A 24374-nucleotide genomic window follows, 5' to 3' on the forward strand; every position below is an offset into this window, starting at 1 on the left:
CAACGAAAATGATCAGGGGGTTGGGGTACATGACATAAGAGGAGAGACTAAGGGAACTGCGCTTGTTTAGTCTGCAGAAGAGAAGAGAGAGTGGCGGATTTGATAGCAGCCTTCAACTACCTGAAGGGGGGTTCCCAAGACGGTGGAGCTCGGCTGTTCTCAGTGATGGCAGATGACAGAACAAAGAGCATTGGGGGAGGTCTAGGTTGGATATTAGGAAACTCTATTTCACTAGGAGAGTGGTGAAGAACTGGAATGGGTTACCTAGGGAGGTGGTGGAATCTCCATCCTTAGAGGATTTTAAGGCCCAGCTTGACAAAGCCCTGGTTGGGATGATTTAGTTGGGGTTGGTCCTGCTTTGAGCAGGAGGTTGGATTAGATGACCTCCTGAGGTCTCTTCCAAACCTAATCTATGATTCTATGACAGTAGTTTTATAAGAGTTGTTTTCTTCTACAGGTTCTACTTTATATTCAGTTACCTAACAACTTGACAATTTGTCTTCATCCCTGTTTTAAAGTTTTAAGTCTACTAGATTTAAAAAATCCCTTTCCTTTCCCCACCCAGATACAGTATTACAGTGCCTGACAGGTTTTTCACTGCTCTTGTTATTGGCTGTAAGTCAGTTGTGATCACATTCCAACATGACTACCATCTGACCTGGTAGTGTCAAGAACTGAATAATATGCAGTACACAGAGTTGCTGAGTGTAGCTTCATATAAAGAAATTATTATAAAGAAGAATGTGGTGCATAGACTTTATGCTTTTGGTGGTGGCCTTCCACTGCACTCCTCTATGGTTCACCATCAATTAACATTGTGCTGGAACCACGACAATGTACCCAGAAAATTCAAAGAGCAGCAGAAAAGATATATTCTACCTGGAAATGCAATCAATTCTGTGCATATTCAGCAACAATCATAATATATACTTTGGGAAGTTTAACAGTCTTCAATTGAGTGTTTGTACTATTCGCTAAAAGATAATTATGAACACATGTTAAATGTTATTAGGATATATAAACACAAAGAAGAAGACAATACTTCAGGATGAGCTTTTCAGAAGTGTCCAGTGATTTTGTGTGCTTGTTTTTTTGAGTATCCAAACTGAAAAAACACCTGATTTTCACAGGATGGGTGCCTAGCACTTTCTGAAAAGCAGGTCCCTTTAAGGTGTGTCTAGTTGGACTCCCAAGAATTGAAAGTCACCTCTCAGTTACATCTAGGTAAATCAATTCACTTCATTCTAAGTAAAAGGAGAATTTGGCCCAATAACTATGATTTGACAAGAGCCTATTTCTTACATCATTGGGGCTCTTGTCTTGCTTTTCATGTTTTTCCTTGTCATAAGCCATCTTTTTCAGCAGTTTCTTCATAGCTTTGTCCTTTTTCTCCTTCTTCTGACATGCAGTGTTTTGTTTTCTCACTTGGTTGACAATAAATTTAGGAATCTGAAAGAATATACATCTTAATTATTAACACACATATAACTTCCTTGAAATACTACACACCTACCAAAACTTTCTAAGAGACATGCTGTCAGATGGGACTTGCAAAAGCTAATATTTATTTCCAGTAACAAACACTCATAAACAATCTAAGGCCTTGACCCCACATTTGGGATCTGCTAGAGTTGAAATTAGTGGGGCTATTTAAGGAGTAAGGTCTCAACATGAGTATGAGTGGCAGAACTGGGCCCTCACATAGTGTTTCTACTTCCCTGAATCAAAAAATATTAAACAAGGAATCTGTATTACAGATTTTGCTCCATAATAATTCTGTAAGTGTGAGATAGTTGGAGGAGACTGGAGATTGTTTAAGGTAGCTAGTGGAAAACAAAGCCCCAAATTTCACAGGGATGAGCTACATCCTGCTTGTAGGTCTTTCATGGGGACTGTCATGACACAACTAATTTTCTCAAAGGACAATGACACGCCCTATACAGAAATAAATTTCAAAACAGGAGACAAAGATCTTGAGGTTGAAAAGAGAAAACTACTCATGAGATAGGTCATTGTTATAGACTATACACAGGCATCCCAGAAGACTTATCTTTGAGATCAGGTATTCTACATAGATATATAGTCTATATCTCACATTAATAGTAAGACTGAAAAAATCTAATTTTGCTCTCATCTACAATGGTTTTACCATTGGTGTAACTTCACTGAGAATTACCCATCAGTTAGGGCCCAGCTGTGCCCTTTGCTGCCTCTCCCTTCCCCTCCCCCGCCCTCCAGCATGTCAATCTCACCCCTGCATCACTGGTAGAGGTTCAGATGCCTCCTTGTTCTTTGAAAGCAATGATGATTTGATTGTGATTTTGTAAAAATGCATATTTTTTTAAAGAACAAACTTACTGTCCAAAGAAGTTTTTGGTACTTAATCATAAAACGCATGACGTTTGCTGTTCCAGCAGCCATAACAAACTCGCTTTGTTCAATAGTCTTTGAGCTTAACCCATGAAACGTGAAGAGGTTTGGGGCCATCACCATTGCAACATTATTTAGTGTCATTTTATTTTTATCTCGATGATCAATTACCCTTTGGAGGAATTCAAGCAGTATCTGAAACGAAAGAAGCACTTGAAGGCAAGTTCTGCACGTGAAAAAATCATATGGAGTGAAGCTTCATGTTATGTATTCTTTGAAAAGGCTTTTTATGTTCTTGTTAAAAAAAAAGTTTATAAAAAAAAAAGCAAACGATGGAAAGTGCAGATGTATTTACTGATGAGGTCAAACCCTGACTTAGAGCTGAGAGTGTGAAGAAGTAAATCATTCTTCATTCTACCTTAGCTTTGGGGTAAAATTTTCAAAGGGATCTAAGGGTATGTCTACACTGCAATTAGACACAGGCCGCTGGCCCGTGCCAGCTGACTTAGGTTCATGGGGCTCGGGCGAGGGGGCTGTTTAACTGCAGTGTAGACATTTGGGCTCAGTCTGGTGCCCGGGCTCTGGGACCCGAAGCTGTGCTGAAACCCATCTTTATTTACTCCAGTCATGCAGACCACAGAGGAGTAGAGCAGTGCTCTGTGAACCACAGGTAGTCAGTGGAACTGCTTCTGTCTCAGGGACAAAGCACCTGTCAGTCTCTAAGCAATGACACTTTCAGCTATTTCTAGCCCAGCCTCTGTGCATTTCCAGTGGTGTTTTTGTCAAACTAGACTGAAAAAAAACACCTATCCAAGCAACTCTGCACCATATACAGCTCTTCTAAAATTTTTCTTTGTCTGGTGCAATCTCAACAGTCACCAAAACCAAAGCTTTGCAGAGGAAAACAGAACCAAACAGCAAAATGATCTGGAAGGTTTAGAGCAATGGGGGCAGTTGGTATCCAGGGGAAATCCTAATTCACAGAAGGGGAACATAAACAGTACAGATAAAAAATTGGGATATAGTCAAACAACCCCACCCATCACATTCAAGTGAGTTTATTTCCTTTTTATCTCCATGATATTCTAAAATAGTTTTTGCCATGTAAACCAGCAACAGCTGCTGCAGAAAAGGTACTGAATTGGGATTGTGATTAGGAAGTTTGAAGGAGAGGTGGTTCATTACAAAATTATTATTATTAGAATCTCTGGTAAAATTTTCAGAAGTACTTAAGGCCCAGATTTTTAAAGGTATTTAGATTGTAACACCTAATTGATTTAAGAGCCCAAGTCTAATTTTCAAAAGTGACTCGGGCACTTTAGGACTCTAAGTCCCGCAGAATTTCAGTGAGACGAAAGGTATGCCTTCACTGCAATCTGAGGTGCGATTACACCTCAGATAGACATACCCACGTTAGCGTGACCAAAAATAGTTGTGTAGATGCAGATGAACTTCAGTGTGACGTCTACAAGCCAACCAAGGGCAGTGGCTACCTACTTGCATTGCTGAAGCCTGCACCACAGCATCTACACTGCGATTCTTGGCCTTGCTTGCTAGGGTAAAGCTAGCGCAGGTATGTTCACCCAAGCTGCAATCACGTCTGGGACGGCAGTGTAGACATAACCTTGGACTCCTAAGTGCTCAAGTCACTTGTGAAAATGAAACTTAGATTTCTGAGTCACTTACACACTTCTGAAAATTTTATTCTCTGTCTTAAGTTACCGCAAATATGAAAAAAGTAACAACCAGTTAGTTAAAATGTTAAAAGGTACTTGAACTTTTCACAATAGATACATAAAAAATAAGCTCACTTTTCTAATGCATACTTTGTTTTTAAAAAGTGAATAACCAATCTAACCTTCAAAGTGTCTCTGTTTGCTTCAGGTAGGAGTAGTACCAGAAGATTCAATGCTTGCAGTTGATGCTTCTTAGTTGGAAGATCTGCCAAGGAAGCATATACATCTCACTTCTTTAAAAGTTTTATTTTTTTCCTCCAAAAAAAGCATGATTTTAAGTTAAATTTTCTTGTAAAATGTCAAGTTTATCCTGTTCATAGATTTTCTACGTAATGTTGACGAGCAACAGCAGTTGCAGCAGTGACCCAGCAATGACAACAGTAGTGATAATAGCAGTATTGCGATGGTGTTGATAACTGTCATGATGATGTTCCTATTCTGTAACAATTGTGCTTATTTTATTGTACATGAACCTGCAGAACAGACAGGCAAATTTAAAATAAATAGTTACGCAAACAAATGATCCTCTAGTCTATTTTGCACCATCATCCTTGGCATAAAACAGACTTATATGTTGTGGACCTAATCTAATCATGTGAGGATTCCTTGGATGTGGTAGAGCCATCATAGAGCTCCTATATGACCCTCTCCTGGCTGCCAGCATGGCTAGTGGAACAAGGACATGGACAGTGCCTTCTTAAAAAGAAAAGGAGGACTTGTGGCACCTTAGAGACTAACCAATTTATTTGAGCATGAGCTTTCTTAGTTCCCAGCAATTCCTGGTTGTTGGAACAGCCCCCCAAGGGGTAGTGGCAGCCCACACAAGTTAAAGCATCCCAGGGGCAACTCTAAGTTTCAACTAGGAACTGGCCTATAGCTCACTGTCTGCAGAATAAGGGGTGCACAAAGGTAGCTTAAACCCTTATCCTTACCCCCTCATGATTTTTGTGTCATGTGTGCTCTGCAATCTGGGCCACTTTCCTGTGACATGTGAAAAGATATCATGTGTGTGTGTCTCTCTCTCTTGCTCTCTCGACCCTTTGGGATCCTCTTAATGGCTTCCTCCAAAAGTGACCAGTTCTTCTGGTCCTGGACAACAGGAAATGGATTCATCTGAAACCTGTCAGAATCCCTCCTGCATTGGCTGGAGGATTTAATAAAAGAGGGGCTCCCCACGCCTGCTGGACTTCTAAGGAATTGCAAAATCAGTATCACACACTCTCTTTTTAAAGCAACTGATGTGTGTTCTTGCCCAGATTGCTGCTTTATTAGTCAATAGGCTACATTAGAGTAGATTCTCACAGTAACTGGCCGATTATTGGGGAACTGATGGCAATCAACAGCTCTGATTTTTTTTCTGGCAAATAGATACCAACTATCCTCCAAATATTAGCAGAAGCAGCATATTTTATCTTCTGGTTGATTTCCTGCTGAACTGTAACTTCCTCCCTGTTGCTTATTTAAAGAGAATTATCATTTATAAACTGCTACTACCTTAACTGTAGTTTTTTAGGGCTTGTTTCATTGAAACAGAGAGCTTGAGTTACCCCAATCAAGCTAGCCTAGTTCCAGTGACGAGCAACCACACTGAAAAACAACACTTGTGCTACACCGAGTTATTGGCTCAGCAGATGGCAAGCTGCTATTCGAGCTACTGCATCCCCACTGCATTCCTAGCTCAGGTGTCAGCAGCACTTGAGCATCAACCCACATCTCCTGGACAAGCCAGCTAGCTCTAGCATAAAGCACCACTTAACTAAAGCTAGAGAATTCTGTGCATGGACGGGAGTCAGTTTTGGGGCAAAACTCGAATTCTAGCTCAAGCTAGCAGATAATGCCTTATAATTCACCTAGTGTTTCCCAAATACTATTATATAAATCTGAGTGTTTTCTTTCCCATGTGTGCTAATAAATGAATGTTCTGCGAAAAATGTCTCATTTGAACACCAGCCAATCAGCAACAGCCAATCTTTTCTAGACAGAATTAATCCTGTTACTATTTAATGTATTGTTCAGGCTCACATATTGTTCGTGAAAACGGTTTCACAGCAAAGGTGTATTTGTTGAGATAACTCCCTTCTCTGTGTTTAAGACGCTGCTGTTTGTGGTGTCGCCTCTGTAAATCTGAGACCCAGAAGGGACGCTGCTTACTCTGCACATGCTGGAAAGCTTTGAGATATTCCACAGTGAGCAGTGGCTGAGGCAGTTCTCGGATGAAGAGTTTTAAAAGACTTGCTGCATCATGTTGCTTTACACTTTCCCAGTTGAAAGTCCCTTCATAAAACTTTGCTTCCAGTTCTTGGCAAAGACTCTGAAAGATAGCAGAACAGAAAGTACCTTCAATGCGGAGTTTTATTCATGCTGGTGGAAGATTTGTGCATTTCCCCTATGGCATCCTTTCCACCCTTTGAAAAAAAGACATCTGAAATTATCATTCAAGCACCACCTGCTATTGCTACTTTGCTATAAAAAGATAAACTCTGGACCAGAAGTATTAGAAGTGTGCAGCTAAAACCAAATGCTAATAGGCACCAGACAACATAGCTGTTCCCAGGGCACTGGCATACCCATAGGGCCAAATCCTGCAGTCCTTCCTCAGGTCATATAATACTTTGTTCAGGAAAGAGCCTGATAAGAGCCAGATAATTATGCAAGTTGAGACTCAAAGAGTCTCCTACCGATACCTTCTGCTGAGGCAAAGTTGGCCCCCCTCTTCCTCTTGCAGCACAAGGAAATATCCAAACCTGTGGATGGCCTGACATCTGTGGAGAATCTCCAACCAATCATGAGGCATGTGCACAGATGTTCAAGTCCCGACTGAACGGCTCCCATGGGAGTTTTCACTAGTTTTGGAGCTTAAACCTGCCCTTGTTTTGAGCTGGGGATTGGGTTCTACAGCATGGAGAGTAAGCAGCATCTAGTAACACTGACTGCTTCAGCATTGTCTTATGCAGATATAACTGCGTGGTTCTAAGTGGGAAGGCTGCTTTAGTCATCACGACCCTTTGACAACCATACCGGAGAGTCTTCGGGGGGATCAGAAGGAGTGGGAGCATATCACAGAGCTGCTGTTCCAGATTTGTGCCTCCTGCTTCAGATTTCACTCCATTAATTTCTTGGACTACTGGATGGCTTAGGAGACCTGGAGGCACCTGGGCACCAAGAAAAAGAATCCAGGACCCGACCAATCCAGGAGAGAGGAGAAGCCATTCCAGATGTGGGTGATAACAAGCACCAGGAAAAGGGAAGCACTTCAGCCACACCCTGGGGGAGGGACTATACATGTATATAAAAAGATTGCGTTTTAGCAGACAGGCAAATGTGCTGCATAACAGATGAAATTTAAACTGTCCACCCTAAAGGAAAATTGCTATAGAATTTAAAAGGAAGCACCAACCCACACCATTATTTCCTTACTGGAGATTTTCTGTACCAGCCGATAGAATTCTAAAACTATTCTATAATTCTCTATTGATTTCTAGAGGATAATAAAATTTCAAAGAAACCACAGAGTACTATTTTCTGTTAAATTCTCTACTGTTTGTGGTAAAACATTGATCATGCTCATTGTTTTACAAAAGCAATAGGTTCATTCAAAGGAGAAATTCTTCCACATGTTTGATCCTCATTATTTTTGCAGTTACTTAGTGAATGATCTCTTATCTGGAAACACTCCCCGGATTAAACAAAATAAAAAACAAACAAAATCACCCCCAAAATGTGAAACTGTTGGAAAGTGGAAACTAAGCATTAAGCAAAGTCATGCAGCATCTTAGTTACTGGTAAATCAACAAAGCCAGTTTCCATAATATTCTTTTCCTTCAGTTGTTTCTAATGAAGCAGCTGTTGGACAAAGTTCTACATGACAGAGGCTGGCAGATATCTTGAGGCAGCTGAATCCATTTAAATGTTCTTTCTGTTTAGAATTTAAGGTTTCTTTAGACCATTCTTATAACAGGCCGCATCTTGGTGTAAATCATACCATGTATTTGGTTTTCTGCATTAAAGCAAATACTGAGTTATGGTTTGTGTGTAGTTGGTAGTCACTCTGTAATGTGAACAGAGACTGTGAATAGTGACCTGAGCAGATAGTAATGCTATTTGTAGAGATAATGGGAGAGATTCTCTATGCAATTTGGCTGTGTAGTGCTATTCTACAAGTTGAATCTCGCCCTTAAAATGACCTAATTAGGCCAGGGAATATTATCATCCAGTGGCATACAGCCTACATAGCAGCCCACTAGTCATCTGGCTCAGGGGGCTCACCTGGTTCAGGTGCAGACAAAGAGGTTGGAAATCTTGTGAGAACAATTCATGAGATTTTGGCACAGCAGAATCTGAACCTTAGCTTTGATTCAGCCTCAAACCTGACCTCCTGACCTCTTCCCCAAATGTAATCTGGATCAAAATACCATCTCCTTGGCTAGTTTAAATCAAATCGGTTTGTATGTAGTTTTATTAAGATTTCATTGCCAATCTTGCCATTATAAAAGTGTTAACAAGACAAAAGTAAAAACAGCAAATGAGTCTAGACTTTCAGGGTTTTGAGTCCATGCAATATTTTACCTTTACTCTTGCTGCTACTCCTGGTATTCGAAGAAGTCCTTCTGTATCCAATCTTGCCTCTTCTATCTGAGAAATCAGCTGTCAATAAACAGAACCAAGCTGCATGAAGCCAATGTGCGAATTAAAACGTTACTGGGAGATAAATATAGAACAGTGAAATCTGTTTTTGAATACAAATGATTGCAAAGTGGATTATCATGGATATAATTATATGTGTCCTACAAGGAACACCTGATACTGCTCCTTTATTTTTCATGTACACTATTAAGCATTTTTTTAAAAGGGAAAATGTAAAGTCAACACTTTCTACAGAGATAGGGAATTATTCAGATTTCAAAAGTAAACCACCAATTGCTTATCACACTAAAAATCTGCACTAATAAAAACTATTTACTGTAGTACGAAAGACTCTATTAACTTCCATGTACACTGTCATTTACCACTTTACCAAGGAAGATCTAAGAGCTTGCAATCACTGAAAAGGCTTCAGGTTTACTAATACTGATGGACTCATAACAGACTCAAATGAATTGCTAATCCTATGCATGGCTTAGATGAACTAGAACAATCACTGTAAAAGATTTATACTATATATCATGTATGTGACTGATATGGCAATTTCCTGCAAGATTCTTGGAAGACCTTCTTGTGTTAAGTTTATGTATTATTTTGGGCTGGGATTACATGTAACCTCTCTAGGAGGGAGATGTGATAGATGTGATACCTAAGAGTTCAGAAGACAATACTGAAAATGTGTCTGACAAGTATGGACTTTTTGGACAATAAATATGAAGTGGATTTCCTGGGAAATCCCTAGGGAGAGGTTAATGCAAATTCTCCAACTCCTATTATGCAAAAACCCAGCCTGTTGAAGCTATGCCTGAGGAGAAGGTCACTGTCTACCTATTACCTGTTACAGAAGGCCAGGACCCAAGGCCTGAGCTGTATAAAGAAATGGTTCATCTGCCCAGCCTCTGTTCTGGTTCTGGATGTAAGATGGATGAAGTCATAACCATGGAGGAAACCTAGTTGTGGGTGTTTAAGGTTGGAGTTGGGGTGACCTCTGGTAAGCTTTCCAGCATGTTTTATTGTTTTAATGTTTTCTCTGTAACGCTCTCACCATAAGAATAAATGTGGTTGCTTAGAAGGAGCTGTGCAGCCTTAACTTAACTTGTAACTACGGGCAATACACTGGGCATAGCTCTTGGAGAGAAAACAAAGTGGAGGTGCTGGCCTGTTAGGCAGTCTGGCTTGCTGGGGTATCACAGTATAGGTCAGGGAGCGGTGCAGCCTTATATCTGCGGTCAGAGGGGAGTGAGATGCAGGATTCCACTCAGGGGAGGTGATGGCTAGGAGTCAGAAGCCTTTCAGTGGGCTTTTTACAATTTTTACAAAATTGATGCCTATTTTAAAAAAATCTTCCTGTTGAATTGGTTTGTTTCAGTGATGTGCAACCAATGTTTTAAAATGCCTGAAAATGTTCTCTCTTAATTTGTTATGAACCCCCAAGTCCAGTAGTGGATGTGATGCAGAAATGAGAAGGGAGAAATGGAAAATCCATTCACATATTTCCCCATTTAAACAAAAAAATATTATAATCAAGATGAGATCACACAGCAAATAAATTAAGTGTATTTGCTAGAAATGTTTACGTAGAACTTTCTTCCTGAAAAACTATACTGAATATATTGATGGTATAGTGTAGTGACCAGTATATGTCATTTGTAGTGGAGTAGGGTGAAGACCTATTTGGAGGATGTGGGGACTTTCTTTTTCTTTTTTTATTATTTTTTATTATTGTCCATTTGGTACAATCTTGTCCACATCAAAGGTAAAAAATTTGTTCTTCAGAAGTGTGTTTTGGTTTGGTTTGGGTTTTTATAGTCCCTAAAATGTCATTTCTGGCACGAATGATGTAGCAGTAGTGCCTAGAGAGGGATAGGAAATAACTAGAAGTTTCCTTTTGATTTGGTGGGAGAAAATAATAAAAAAGCTCTCAAAAACCTCTAAAAGGCCTCTCCAGAACTTCAATGATTTGTCTTGAAAAATAACGGCCTATTCTCCTATGATTTCATTTCTACAACTCCTGCTAAACAGAATTTGGCCTGGAATGGTGTTAGACTTTGGACATCTGGTTTCACGGGCTTACTAGTAAACCCTGACCAAATCATGGCTGAGTTAATACACTTTAGTAATGTATTTTTCTAATAATAATTCACTAGATGTCCGAATTAATTACTCTGCTCTAGCACTGGAGCATGCCAATGGCAATTCACAATACTTCTAATGTAAACAACTTATAATTAGTTGCTGAATTGTATTCTCTATTTCACTAACTCCACTAAAGTAAGTTAGTGGAGTAGAGAACTGTACAAAGGCCATTTATCCAATTTAGTGCATTAATAGTACAAAGCACCGCCCTTAATAAAAGCTACAAGTCCCTTCTAATGGAGTTGAATGCTACATTTGAGGTTCACAGTACAGAGATAGTATGTCACTGTAAAAACTTGATTATAGTGAGCATATGAATCCAGGACAAATGCTATCACTTCTGGAATCCAGTAGGTTTGTAACAAACGGACTTGTTCATGCCTACTCACTTTGTGAAAGATCAGTGGTATCCTGGTGCCTGGTACTTTCTTCTGATCCTGTTCCAGCAAAACTGACAGTGGGACACCAAAAAGACCAGAGTCTACACAAAATAAAAAAATAGAGACACTATCCACATCTGCTCCAATACATGAGATAAGTGGCACAAAACACATTTTCAAAGAGATAAGCCCATTCAATACATTCAGAGCCATTGGCCTTCTCTTCAGCATATCTGAATGTCTTCATCAATCAAGTAATTCAGAGGATGATTAAACAAAGCACTTGGCTAAAAGCAAAGCACTCGTTCATCTCCTCCTTCACCCATAAATGAGGAGTCCTCTGTTTTACCTTCAAATTGCCATCCACACATTCTGCAAGTACAGTGAAGGAAAATGCATAAATGAACCATCTGCATGATTCTGATTTGTGGAAAACTGTGGTGTTGATGACCCAGAGATGCAGATCTTTATCACTCAATACAAGTTTAGATGCAAATGGCCTGAGTAAGCTTCCCAAGAATTTGGCTGCTAAAATGAAATAGATGCAATTATAATCCACTTTTACTCTAAACAGTTCTCCCTCTGTGTTTTGAAAGAAGAGCTAGTTAGCATTCATTGTGCTTTTTTGCATCCTATAGTGTAAATTGGTTGACAGTGCATCTCAAAAAAGGAATTTTTTTATATGAAAATTAAAGCCAAGTCTTGTTCCATGCTCATTGTAAGCCCTGGTTAAAAAATGGCCATTACCTCATATTATCTAACTTTACATTACTATATGGTCTTATATTTTTATGGTAAGAGTGCTCTGCCTTAGATAAATACTAATCAGAAGTGAATGGTTTCTGAGAGAGGTACACTGGCAAATTATTGAACCTTAAAGATTTGTGTCTTGTAACTACTCTGCTGGGATAAGGTTAATGGTCGTTTTTCTGGAACTGTGTATAGAACAGTGGTACAAGGTAGGTGAGGTAATATCTTTTATTGGACCAACTTCTGTTGGTGGAAGAAACAAGCATTTAAGCTTCACAGATGTCTTCCTCAGGTTGGAAGAAGATAATCAGCATTTCCCAGCCTAAATACAAGGTGAGAAAGATGGTTAAGCATAAGGGGTTCACACATGCTGTAGAAGACGATTTAAAATGAAACAAGCAATTAAGAGCTAGCAAATAGTAGGGTGTGTTGCAAATTGTTGTAATAAGCCATAAAACCAGTGTCTCTGTTAAGTCCATGGTTTTTAGAGTCTAGCAAAGTTATGAATTTAAGTTCCCAGGGACATCTTTTTGAAGGTGTTGTGCGGGTTTCCTTTGAGAACTAGGACTGAGAAGTCAGCTACGGAGTGACTGCTTTGGGAACAGTGTTCACCCCCGGGTGATAGGGTGTCTTTGTTTTTTTATCATTTTCCTGTGTAAGTTCATTCAAAAGCATAGCGATTACCTGGTTTTACCCTCGTAGTTGTTGTTGGGGCATTTGATACCCTGGATGAGGTACACCACAGGTTGTAATAGGCTGTGTTTGCCAGAAGCTGGGAATGGGTTGGCAGGGGATGGATCACTTGACGATTACCTGTTCTGTTCATTCCCTCCGGGGCACCTGGCATTGGCCACTGTTGGCAGACAGGATACTGGGCTTAGACGGACTTTTGGTTTGACCTAGTAGAGCCATTGTTATGTTCTTATGTGTAGTAATTCCAACACACAAATCTTTAAGATTCAATAATTTGCCAGTGTACCTCTCTCAAACACCATTCACTCTAATTAATATTTATCTAAGGCAGAGCAGTCCTATCATAAACATATAGGCCCATACAGCAATGTAAAAATAGATGAGATGAGATAATGGCCATTTTTAACCAGGGCTTACAAAGAATACGGAACAAGACTTGGCTTTAATCTTCATATAAAAACATGCCTTTTTCGAGATGCACTATAATCACATGGATCTCAAAAAGTGTGTTGTGGGGGGTATTGATCATCATAGCAGTGGAGATATGTCTGCAGGTTTTGTATCTGTTGTTCTCACAGCATCTGGTTTCACTTTGAGTTGGTGTGTCCTGGTCTGTGGGGAGCTTGCTTCTGATAATGAGCTGGGCAAGGCTCGGGGATTGTTTGAAGACCAGAAGAGGGGGTTCAGGAAAATTTCTTTCAGGATGTGGTTCCCATCAAATATAGGTTGCAATTGTTTGATGACACCCTGTATGTGTTCTCGTGTGGAGTTTTTTTTCTGTACTGATGCAGGTTCTCCCAGGCATTTGGGTTGCCCATTCTATCATATGGTATATATCTACTTCTCTGGTGCAGTATCGTTGTTTAGTGAAGGCGGTTTTTAGTGGTTTTAGGTGTGAATATAGAACCATGATATCACCTCTAATGTCAACAATAAGTGTCAAATGAGCCACCATAAGGCAGAGGTGGGCAAACTATGGTCCTCGGGCCACATCCGGCCCACAGGACCATCCTGCCCGGCCCCGAACTCCTGGCCCGGGAGGAAAGGAGTACTCGTGGCACCTCAGAGACTAACCAATTTATCTGAGCATAAGCTTTCGTGAGCTACAGCTCACTTCATCGGATGCATTCAGTGGAAAATACAGTGAGGAGATTGTATTTTCCACTGAATGCATCCGATGAAGTGAGCTGTAGCTCACGAAAGCTTATGCTCAGATAAATTGGTTAGTCTCTAAGGAGCCACAAGTCCTCCTTTTCTTTTTGCGAATATAGACTAACACGGCTGCTACTCTGAAACATGGCCCGGGAGGCTAGCCCGGCCCCACTCCCGCAGCCTCAGCTTACTGCGCCACAGGCGCAATGCTCTGGGTGGCGGGGCTGGAGCTCCTGGGGCAGTGCAGCTGCAGAGCCGTGGCCTGATCCGGTGCTCTGTGCTGCGCGGCTGCCTGTCCTGGTGCAGCTGCGCCACCAGCCACCGGTGCTCCAGGCAGCGCGGTAAGGGGGCAGTGAGCAGGGGGGGTTGGAGAGAGGGCAGGGGAGTTCAGGGGGTGGTCGGGGGCTGGGGTGTGGATAGGGGTCGGGCGGTCAGAGGGCGGGGAACAGCGGGGTTGAATGGGGGCAGGGGTCCCGGGGGGGGCAGTAAGGGGGTGGGGGTTGGATGAGGCAGCAGGGGGCAGGCAGGGGTGGGGGTTCTGGGGGCAGTCAGGGGCCAGGGAGCAGAGGGGTGGATGAGGCAGGGGTCCGGGGGGGGCAGTCAGGAAGGAGAGGGGGGTTGGATGGGGGGGCAGGGGATCCGGGGGCGGTCAGGGAGAAGGGGTGGTTGGATGGGGCATGGGTCCCAGGGGGGCAGTCAGGAAGGAGTGGGTGGGGTTGGATGGGGTGGCGGGGGGCAGTCAGGGGAACAGAGAGAAGGGGGGTGGGGGTGGGGCAGAAGTCCTCAGGGGGCTGTCAGGGAACAGGGTGGGTTGGATGGGGCAGGAGTCCCGGGGGGGCCGTCGGGGCCGAGAAGCAGGGGGGTCGGATGGGGGCAGGGGCCGGGCCATGCCTGGTTGTCTGAGGAGGCACAGCCTCCCCTAACTGGCCCTTCATACAATTTCAGAAACCCGATACGGCCCTCAGGCCAAAAAATTTTCCCTGCCCTGCTATAAGGAGTTTCTTTAGAATGTGCCTTATTTAACAAGTATATTGAAAACAGGCCATTGTCTGTAAAATACGTGCACTCACAACTACACACACACAGTCACACACACAGTCACACACGCACAATCCTTCCTGTGCATGCTCACTGAGCTACTAGATAGCAGAACCCATGTGGGTCTGCTGTGGTGAGGGAGGAGGTGCAGGCTACAGAAAGCCCATGCAGAGGTTTCACCCCTCCCTTTTTGCAGCAGAGCTGTGTACTCTCCAGCATCTCAAACCACCCAAACGCAAAGGGAAATGGCTAGTGGATCCCCTACCACATGTATCCAGTGGCCAAACCATGCTGCATGAGGTGGGAATATGGAGATGCTGCAGAGGTGTGAAAAAAATGCATGGACTTCCTGCATCCTCCCACTATCGCATGGATGCTCTGGGCAAATTACATTGCAGGTGAGAGAGGAGAGACACAGAAAAGCTATAGGGTATGTCTACACTGCATCTGGGAGCAAGCCTCCCACCCTAGGTCCACAGACTTGTTCTAGCATGCTAAAAATAGCTATGTAGACTTTGCTTTCATATGGCAACTCGGGCTGGAGCTCGGGCTCAGGCTTTGAGTCACAGCATCAAAGCAACATCTACACTGTTATTTTAGCACACTGGTGCAAGCCCCCTTAGCACGAGTCTGTGGGCCCAGGCTGAGGGGCTTGGTCCCACATGCAGTATAGACATCCCCACAGAGGGTCCTGTACCCTTGACGTGGGAATAGCAACTGTCAAGCCACTCCATTTCCTGGGAGGCAGGGTGACATTCTGTTGCCTCTTTCCCACACTGTTGTGGGGCCCCTAAATCAAGTTCATCTTTTTGGTTTGGGAGCAGGACAAACTATTTTAGCCAATTTACTTGTTTTCCCTGCTGGCAGTCATTTCAAAAACATGCCAGAGATCATGTTAAATTAAAACTACATTGGTTTGGTAAGAAGGCCTATTTAAATACACAAAAAAAAATCAAGAGAAAAAAGTATTTGGTTTGCACACCATTTTCTACTGGTTGTAGCACAGGCGCTGCTGCAGGGTGGAAATTCATTTAGGAATCAAGGTCACAAAGATGGTTGTGTGTATGCTTTTGCATTTAAAAAGTTATTTTCTGCTACTGTAAAGTGAAAAGTGTATTCAGAGGAATCAATTGTATCCTGCTGTATGTCTCTCAACGCTCTCTGTTGCTTTCAATTATTTAAAGGGAGCTATTTCACTGTCACATCCACTGAACCTTGACAACAGGGCTTTGCCCAAAGTGGGTTTGTGATTAACTGGTAATACATTTCGAGCTCTTGTAAAACAGTTAGCAGAAGGTCAGAAAAGCAGACAACTACCAAAGCACTGAAAACCTCTTGCAACTTGAAATAGGTTTCCACGTATTTCTAGTTTTTGAAAAGGAGTCAGAATCATACATAGGCTCCAGTGCCTTGATGCCACAGTGTCTTTCTACAAGAACTGCCTTAACAGACCCCCTCCCCTGCCCCCTAGTGTGTATGAAACCATTCCAACACACAACACAGAAAAGCACAGATCTGCAAATGCCTAAAAGAGGTTGTGATCTGAGGAAATGCAGGATGTGTTAGGGCACATCAATATAAGTTACTACAGGAAGAAAGATGGCAAATTATTACCGTGGGCAAGAGGTGCAGGCTGAATGTGGAGGGACCATATAGGATGGCACATTTTGTGCCTTATACAGAGCTCAGCACAATGCAATAGAACAGGATAAGGGTGATGAGGAGGTATATACTCTTAAGCAAATCCTCCCATCCTCATGAAAAGGGGCTGCTTTAGGGACTATGGAACAGAGAGGGCTGGAGAATTGCTTTTGTCAAGCCAAACACAAGTTATTGGGCTCACAACAGAAGGAATTACAATGGTATTCTATGGCCTGTGTGATGCAGGAAGTCAGCCTACGTGATCTAACGGTCCCTTCTCACCTTGGAAGCTCTGAAACTATGAATCTCTGAAAGGCTCTGAAGCAACGCTTCCATCATACTATAGTACTACCAGAAGGATTCCTTTCCCTTGCTCCCTAAGACATCTGCCCAGTGCCTGGCCTAGAATGCCTGGCCTGCTAAAGTTAGTTGCCAGAGGATTTTAGCCCTAAAATCCTCCTTAGCTGGAACAGTTTATGTGCATGAGGCTGTTTAAATGTGGAGAGAGTCAAGAGCACCCTGGCTACAGTGTAATGCTGAATCAGGGCCGACATTACCAGCTAATGTACATCTCTCCTTTTGGGATTGTTTAAAAACAACCCCACCCAGACCCATTTGTTTCTAAAGAATTTGTAACTGTACTACTCACCTTTCGTTTTGATTTTTATGGCCTTCTGTTGCTTGAATTCTGTCCCGAGTAAGTCATACAGTGCGGTTAGCTCAATCAGTGCTAATGAATAGACTTTCTTCATGTCCTGAGGAGCCAGATCACCAATCTTTGTGGTACCCGTTTTGTCCTTTGGCAATCTGAAATTCTAGAACATAGGATTTGCATCATGGCAAATAAACAATCTCAACACATTGAAGGACAAAGAAAAGTGACAAGTATAAAGGCCATTCCGCTACTGTGGCTCCACTTTTGTAACGAAACACATTGCTACAATTGGGTGCCACAGGAGAGTGACATAGTTTAAAAAGCAGGCTATCTGCAGCGTGTAAATTCCCCATGCTTCTTGCATATTCAAAGCTTGCGTGGAAAAACCTATACACTGCAACGACCATATCTGATTGCAAAGAGCAAATCTGTGATGGATGGAACCCTGTCTAGCGCAGATCATTTGATTAGTATGCACTTCTGGGTGGTATCTCTTTCTGTTCTCCCTTTTTTATGTTGTCTATTTAGGTTCCAGTTTCACTGGGGCTTCGAGTAAATGCAGAAGTCTGCCTAGATGCAGTTGACTGTAGGATCAGGGTCACAGATGATAAACTCTTTGGGGCAGGAACCTGTTCTCTTACACCTCACTCATTCTTGGGTGCCACATAAAAAATTAGTAATAGGGGGCTCACTGTTGTTCCCTCCCTCATTATTTACTATTTGTATTACCATACCACCTTGGACCCCAGTCACGGAGCAAGGCCCATTGAGCTAGACATGGTACAAACACAGAAAAAAAAGATGAACCCTGCCCATAAGAGCTTATTTGACTTTACTGCTGCTTCCTGTGATACAGGAAGTCTAACTCTAGCAGATAAGGGCTGGATGCATCTCTTTTAAAGTATAACACACCAAGAACTGAGCAGGAAGATTACTCAAAAGCTAGGCATGGAGTTCTTTCTGCTGGAAAGGGCCCTTGATACCTTCACGGTCCTCTAGTCTCAGTTGGCTCACATATAGCTGAATTTGGGGTTGAAAACTCTGCGTGGCTGCTGAGCCAGCCCTTATTTATGATTGGTGGATGTAACCAGCTTCCTGCTTGGGATTTAATTAACACACTTTATACGCTTCTTTTTTCAAATCAATATATAAGACCATGTGAATATTTTGGGTAAGGGAGGGAAGGTCTTTACAGATCACACATATCAATAGTCAGATCACTCCTTTTCTGAAATGTTTCGCTGCCTTAGGATTGTTCATCCCTAAGGTTATGAAAAAGGCCATAGCCACTTCAGTATGTAGACAGTCAATAAGTAAAACTCCAGTAAATTGCTCTTTGAATGTGTGACTCTTCTACAATTGAATCAAAGACTTCTCATAAGCCAGGCCAGAGTTTCCATTCCTGATTTTTTCTGCATTACTGAAGTGTGAGTCAAACATTTTTCAAAGCAGGTTTATTGTATTAAAACTAAGGGAATGTTCAGTAATTATTACTGGCAGAAATGTTTGTGTGCTTATCTAAATTGAGTGTTTGAAGAAAATTGAAACATTATTATTCCAAGCACTGAGTTTACTCAGACATGTTTGCACACAGTGTATGACAAAAAAAATTGCTATTTTTTTAAAAATGGTTAATTTGTAGTGTGTGTGAGTGCATGTTTCTAATGTTTGTGAAATTCTAAGGCTATTAGTATTGATTTACCCTTATTAAGAATAAGACTCATCGGTTGACTGATGGGAATGTGGAACTAGGGAGAAACAAATCCTCACATTTTGGAAATATTCCTTGACTTTTTGTTATAACAAAAATTAAATATTTTCCGAAGGATTAAAATGCCTCATTTTTATACATGCTCATGTGTTATGTGCTGGGCACCTTAGCAGGTGCCATAACCAGTATGATTAAGCATAGAAAATGTGAAATCCAGAAATGATCAACGTATCTGTTGAAAAGGGACCCATCCCCAAACTGTACATCTCTATTACAAGTGTAAAGATCAACCCATTCTTCATTCTCACCCTTTCACCTCAGTGGGCCACATGAAACTTCTGCTGGAGTCCATCAATGCTCTTTAACCAACAAAAGAGGTCTCTATTAAGTGATGCAAGGCACCTCACCCCTATTAGTGTAGTGAGCAAGGAACTAGGGCCAACACTAAATGGTGAAGATCCTCAGCTGGTGGACATTGTCAGAGTTCCATTAACATCTAGCTGAAGGTCTACCCCAATAAATATAACCTGAGTTTTCTGAACTGCAATGAAAATAACTATTACTGAGCAGACCATGTCAGGCTGAAGTCCTAATTTTTAAGCATTACTAGTCCTCAATTTCTTTAAGATAAGGTACAGCGTTGAAAAGGTACTGGCAAATAGTAGGCATAAGAATAAGATTTCCACATTTATTAAGGGCCGAATACTACTCTCCTATAACACACACACAGAAGAGACACAATCCAATGAGAGAAGGATCTCTAGGGGCCTGAAAAAAATAAAGCTATAGCATTCTGAATCTTCTTGTTTCAACCAATATCACAGAAACAATGTCAAAAAGGCTAAAATAAAGTTTATGAAATGACTACAGCAATGAATGAGAAACACCTACAGGAAGTAGCGTATCGTCCTCTTTGCCTTTGCACATTTTGCCTATTGAGCTGTCTTTGAGATTGGCTGCCTGCTCTGCAAATGAAATCTCTAAATTGATATCCGTTTCAGAAACTGGCACATCCTCAAGCAGGCTGGTCTTTTCACTGATACCGAGGCTGAAGTCCGAATCTGAAAACAGAAGGGGGGGAAAAAAGTCATCAGCACTTTCAAATATTGCCTCTCTCCTCCTCTGGTTTGCATGAAAGTAAATATTTAGGACTCCAGACATGTTAATCCTGTGCAGGGGGTGGAAACTCTTGGGGCAAAATCTCTGCTGTGTAACTCCAATGACTGGAGCTATGTCAGCCGAGAATTTTCATCTCATGGAGTTGCACTGGAATAATTCTGCCAAGAGGCAGAATTTACCTCCTCCTTATCCCTCATGGAAAAGGCAAAACATTCTATCATTCTCTCCCAAATAAACCAGAGATTCCTGGGATCTGCCAGAACCAAGCAGCTTCTGCACAGAAGTCCCTTGCCTCAGATCTGCTTCCCATCCTCCTCTCTTCCTCTCGTGCCCTGCAACCATTAACTGCACAACTCCTTCAGCGGCCATGCTTCACGGGGCAACCCTGAACACCAGTTCTTTGTCCTGCAGGTCTGAAACTGGTGTGTGGGATGGGGGTGCAGGTGTGGGAATCCAATAAAGCATGACTGAGTCCTGACATTCTTATCCCCTTCCCATCATGTAGAGCCTGAATCTCTCAAAGCCGCTACAGAGACGCTTCCGTGAAAAAAAGGTGGGCAGAGAAGAGTGGGAGCACGTAATGGTGGCACCACTTCTCTTTCCTTGTTGCCCTCAAGAAGGAACTGGGCACTGAACAAATGATTTAGAATAATAATTCATTTTTTGTTTTGTTTTTTAAATAGAGGCAGTTCTTTTACCATTTAACCCAGAAACAGCCTGCTTTTATAGGTAATTACCAGGTGTTTTTCATTCCCAATGTGTCACTGGTAACAGGAGACAAGAGAAGGGTGCAAAGTGTTTTCAGGGGGAAAAATAATTTTAAATATTCTATTCTGCAAAAGAAAAATTCCAGTCAATACACAAAACAATTTATCTTATCACAAAGTATCAAAGAGAACCCAGTCAGTCAATGGCTCTGACTGGGTGAGCATTCTGACACCATCACCACCACCAGCATCATTGTTACTTGTAACCTGGTATCCCCACAAAGCTCCCCATCAGGATTTTGGTCCCATTGTGAGAGGTTCTGTACAAGCATGCTGGAAGACACCCTGGCTCCACTGACATCAAAGGCAAAATTCTCAGTGACTTCAATGGGCTAGGATGTCACCCTCTGGTCCCTGCCCCCAAAAGCTCACAATCTGTTTAAAGACAAGATGCTGCAAGTGAGTGTGAAAAACAATGGAATGGGAAGTGGGACAGAAGGATGAGGGAAACCATAATAAGAGCATGTGTTTGTACAGACTAGCTGTTGTGTAATGAAACATCCAACAGATGGCTTTATTTTCACCATTGTGGGAAACTTAGGGGTGCCAATTCTCAGATGTCTCTGAATTCCTTACTCCAAAAGGGGCAAGACATGGCCCCCTAGGAAACAGCCTCACCTTGAGCAACTTCTCTGTACCACCTCATGCTCACTGACCCTAGTGTAAGGGCTATGGTGGGGATAGGCTGGATAAGGGAGAAGGTGCAACTGAAATGGTGCTGCACTCCAGCTATTCTCTGCTCCCCCCGGCCCAGAGAAGGGTTTAAGCAGTGCTGCTGTCTCCCAACATTACAAACCCAAACAGTGTGGGAAAGAATAAATTACAAAATAAAACGTTTTATTTTATTTTAAAAAAGTGGCCCATACTGGTTTGAAAAGTCTATATTTTAAAGTAAAACTATTTGTGGAGTGCTTGGAGCTGAAACTATTCCATGCAAACTGCCCCAGCCAGGGCCATACTCTTGGAGTTCTTCACATGGAAGGGCTGGCCTTAAGATCTTCAAGCTGTGAAATCAGCAGCATCAGTTTCAGAGTAAGCCATAATGTCTAGCACTCAGTTAGGACTCTGAGGTCCATTCAGCAGGGACTGAAGCAGCTCCAAAGAGAGGAACGGTTTTGATTGGGGGGGAGGCAGTATGCTTTTATTCTACTCACAACTGAGTGTAAAGCTTTGAGAAGTAGAATAGTTGTAAAATATATATATTTGACCAGTTTCTCTCTTCAGAGTAGCTTCAGCCTGAGCTGTGTTAGAACGTCAAAGGCTTCACTGAGCAGATGTGAAGGATCAAGCTGAAGCTGAAACTGGAGCTGCTGAATTCAGCAAAGCGATATCAAATGTCTTAGAATCGCAAAACTTCTAGGGCCAAATTCAGCTCTGCATCAAGTCTACTGAATTCAGTTGGATTACACCACCGATATATTTGGCCCCGGTGTTTAATACATTTAAACTGATTTTTTAAATGGTAAAAGGGGAAATAGGGTTCTTATTTCTCTATTATTATTTTTATCAGGATGTTGTGGTTAATGTGTCTTGTCTGATCCATGCATCTTTTGCCCAATATCAGCTTGGAACAGAACTGTTGTTAGCAAACAGTAATACAGTAGTTCCTGTTTCAGCCCTCTGTTTAGATGGAAGTTTTGGGTTTGTTTGGTTTTTGTTTTTGTTTTTTGGGTATTGATGTCTTTGTAATGATATAAAAGCTTCAAAGACATGTGGAAATGCTGCTGTTCTTATTTGGGGTTTAATGTTTGTGCAGTCCTGATCCTATTGCTTTGTGTTTATTAACTAGGAAACAGCTGTAAGAGGAAGTAGATTTGCTGGGTTGTCAATTTACCAGTTGCGGTCAAAGTTTCATATGACAGAAATGTCAGTGTGATACCAAAAAAAAAAAAAAAAAGTAAATACTGGATATTAAAGGGGACGTGCAAAAGGTGTGTTTTAAAACTGGGCCTGCACTGTCATTTTGCTTCCCTGTGATGTATAAAGAGGGCTTGTGTTTAAAAAAACATCCTGGGAACATCAGAAAGGTTAAGTCTGGTCTTTCCTGGAGAACATAATGGATGTCCCAGAGGATGTATACTGTACACTATGACTTACGTAAATGTTAGGCTTCACATTTTTATTGGAGGGGTAGAGCGATTTAATCTTTAATTAATATGTTCTTCCTCCAAAATGCTAATTGGTCACTGAATTTATACACACAAACTAACAGACAGTTTTAGATTGTCATTGTTTCACTAGCTCTCCAAATAGAGAGTCTTCCACGTGGCACAGTCATTTATTTCTAACATTAAAAAAAAAAAAAGCAGGAAGAAAAACTTTTGAAAAAATGTTTCAGGCCTTATTTATACACCATAAAGAAGCAAATAAGGACACAGCTCCATTTTTTCCTTTAAGTTACCTTTAACGAGATTCAATTTTTCCTTCAGTTACAAGGGTACTACTGCCACTGACTTCAATGACTTATGTAACTGAGGCAGAAATAGACCGTATTTTGGGTTTGGGGTGATTTTTCTCTCAATTTGGAATAGGAAAACTACTACACGGAAAGTTTGGAGCCTGAATGTTGGGGATTGGTCCTGCTTTGAGCAGGGGGTTGGACTAGATGACCTCCTGAGGTCCCTTCCAACCCTGATACTCTATGATTCTATGATCCTGATTCCACTGAAGACAATGGGAGCTTTGCCACAGTCTCCTGTGGGAGCAGAACAGGCTCAAATACAGTAGACTATATTTATGAAAAGTTAGGGAAACAAATGTTGTACTAATGTGTGCATTAAGCTGAAACTAGCAAACAAACATCTTTCACATTTCCATCATTCCCCCTCTTCCACCTCAGTGCTGAAAGGGGGATTAGGAACTTCTGGGAATCACTAGGGCATTTTGTGGGCATCCATGCTCCTTCCTGGACAGATGTACGGGGCAGTCTCCATTTAAGGAGAACCATTCTCTCCCACTCCCAACCATGCCTCATTCTTTCCTGACTGACATCCGCATTCCTGGGGCCAGCCAGGAAGAATTTATAAATGCTGCTGGCCTCAAGTGTCTCACAGTGGACATGCTTCACAGAGGGCTGAATCCCCCTCTTACCCTGAGGCTAGGGCTGGTGCAGAGCCTGAAGGAGGTGGCTTGCATCGCCATGATTTTGGGGTCCTCAAGGCCAGTTTCACCCTGAAGCCTGCCATGAATTTTGCCCCAGTTTTAATGGTCTCTGTGAACTTTAAAGAAGCCAGGAAATAGGTGGGGCACAGGAGCATGCCCCTCCTACCCCAATCCATGCCCCACCTCTTGCCTGCCCTGAAACACCTCCTGCCCAAGGGGCACCTGTGGAGTGGGGCATTCTTCACCTGGGAATATACCCTGGGGGTTGCTTTGTAGCCCCTTTGTGTTGACACAGCGGGCTTGCAGGGCAACCATGAACGGGCCCAGAGGGAGCACGCTACGCCACTGGTCCACAGTCTGCGCTGTCTGCATATTAGTTTCCAGGGGAAGTTGTTTTTAACCTGTATAGGTTACATCCACGTAGCATCTCTACCCCTGTGTGCTAGTGATGCAGTCATACTCGGGGGGGGGTTCTCAGGCTAA

At 42.1% G+C, this 24374-nt stretch overlaps 1 protein-coding gene across 2 annotated transcripts in view; it reads right to left on the reverse strand.

Annotated features, from left to right (window-relative positions):
* ARHGAP18 (Rho GTPase activating protein 18) overlaps positions 1 to 24374 on the reverse strand; it is an 84337-nt gene that overhangs the window by 14891 nt on the left and 45072 nt on the right. For both annotated transcript variants that reach the window (XM_077813031.1, XM_077813030.1), the window contains 8 exons: positions 19795 to 19964; positions 17187 to 17352; positions 11273 to 11364; positions 8673 to 8750; positions 6258 to 6417; positions 4229 to 4311; positions 2359 to 2565; positions 1303 to 1449 (listed from right to left, as the gene is read on the reverse strand). In XM_077813031.1, coding sequence (XP_077669157.1) covers positions 1303 to 1449; positions 2359 to 2565; positions 4229 to 4311; positions 6258 to 6417; positions 8673 to 8750; positions 11273 to 11364; positions 17187 to 17352; positions 19795 to 19964 — 1103 coding nt within the window. The remainder of the gene's footprint in view (positions 1 to 1302; positions 1450 to 2358; positions 2566 to 4228; positions 4312 to 6257; positions 6418 to 8672; positions 8751 to 11272; positions 11365 to 17186; positions 17353 to 19794; positions 19965 to 24374) is intronic.

This window comes from Eretmochelys imbricata, chromosome 3 (assembly GCF_965152235.1).
Source record: "Eretmochelys imbricata isolate rEreImb1 chromosome 3, rEreImb1.hap1, whole genome shotgun sequence".
Classification (NCBI taxonomy): domain Eukaryota; kingdom Metazoa; phylum Chordata; order Testudines; family Cheloniidae; genus Eretmochelys; species Eretmochelys imbricata.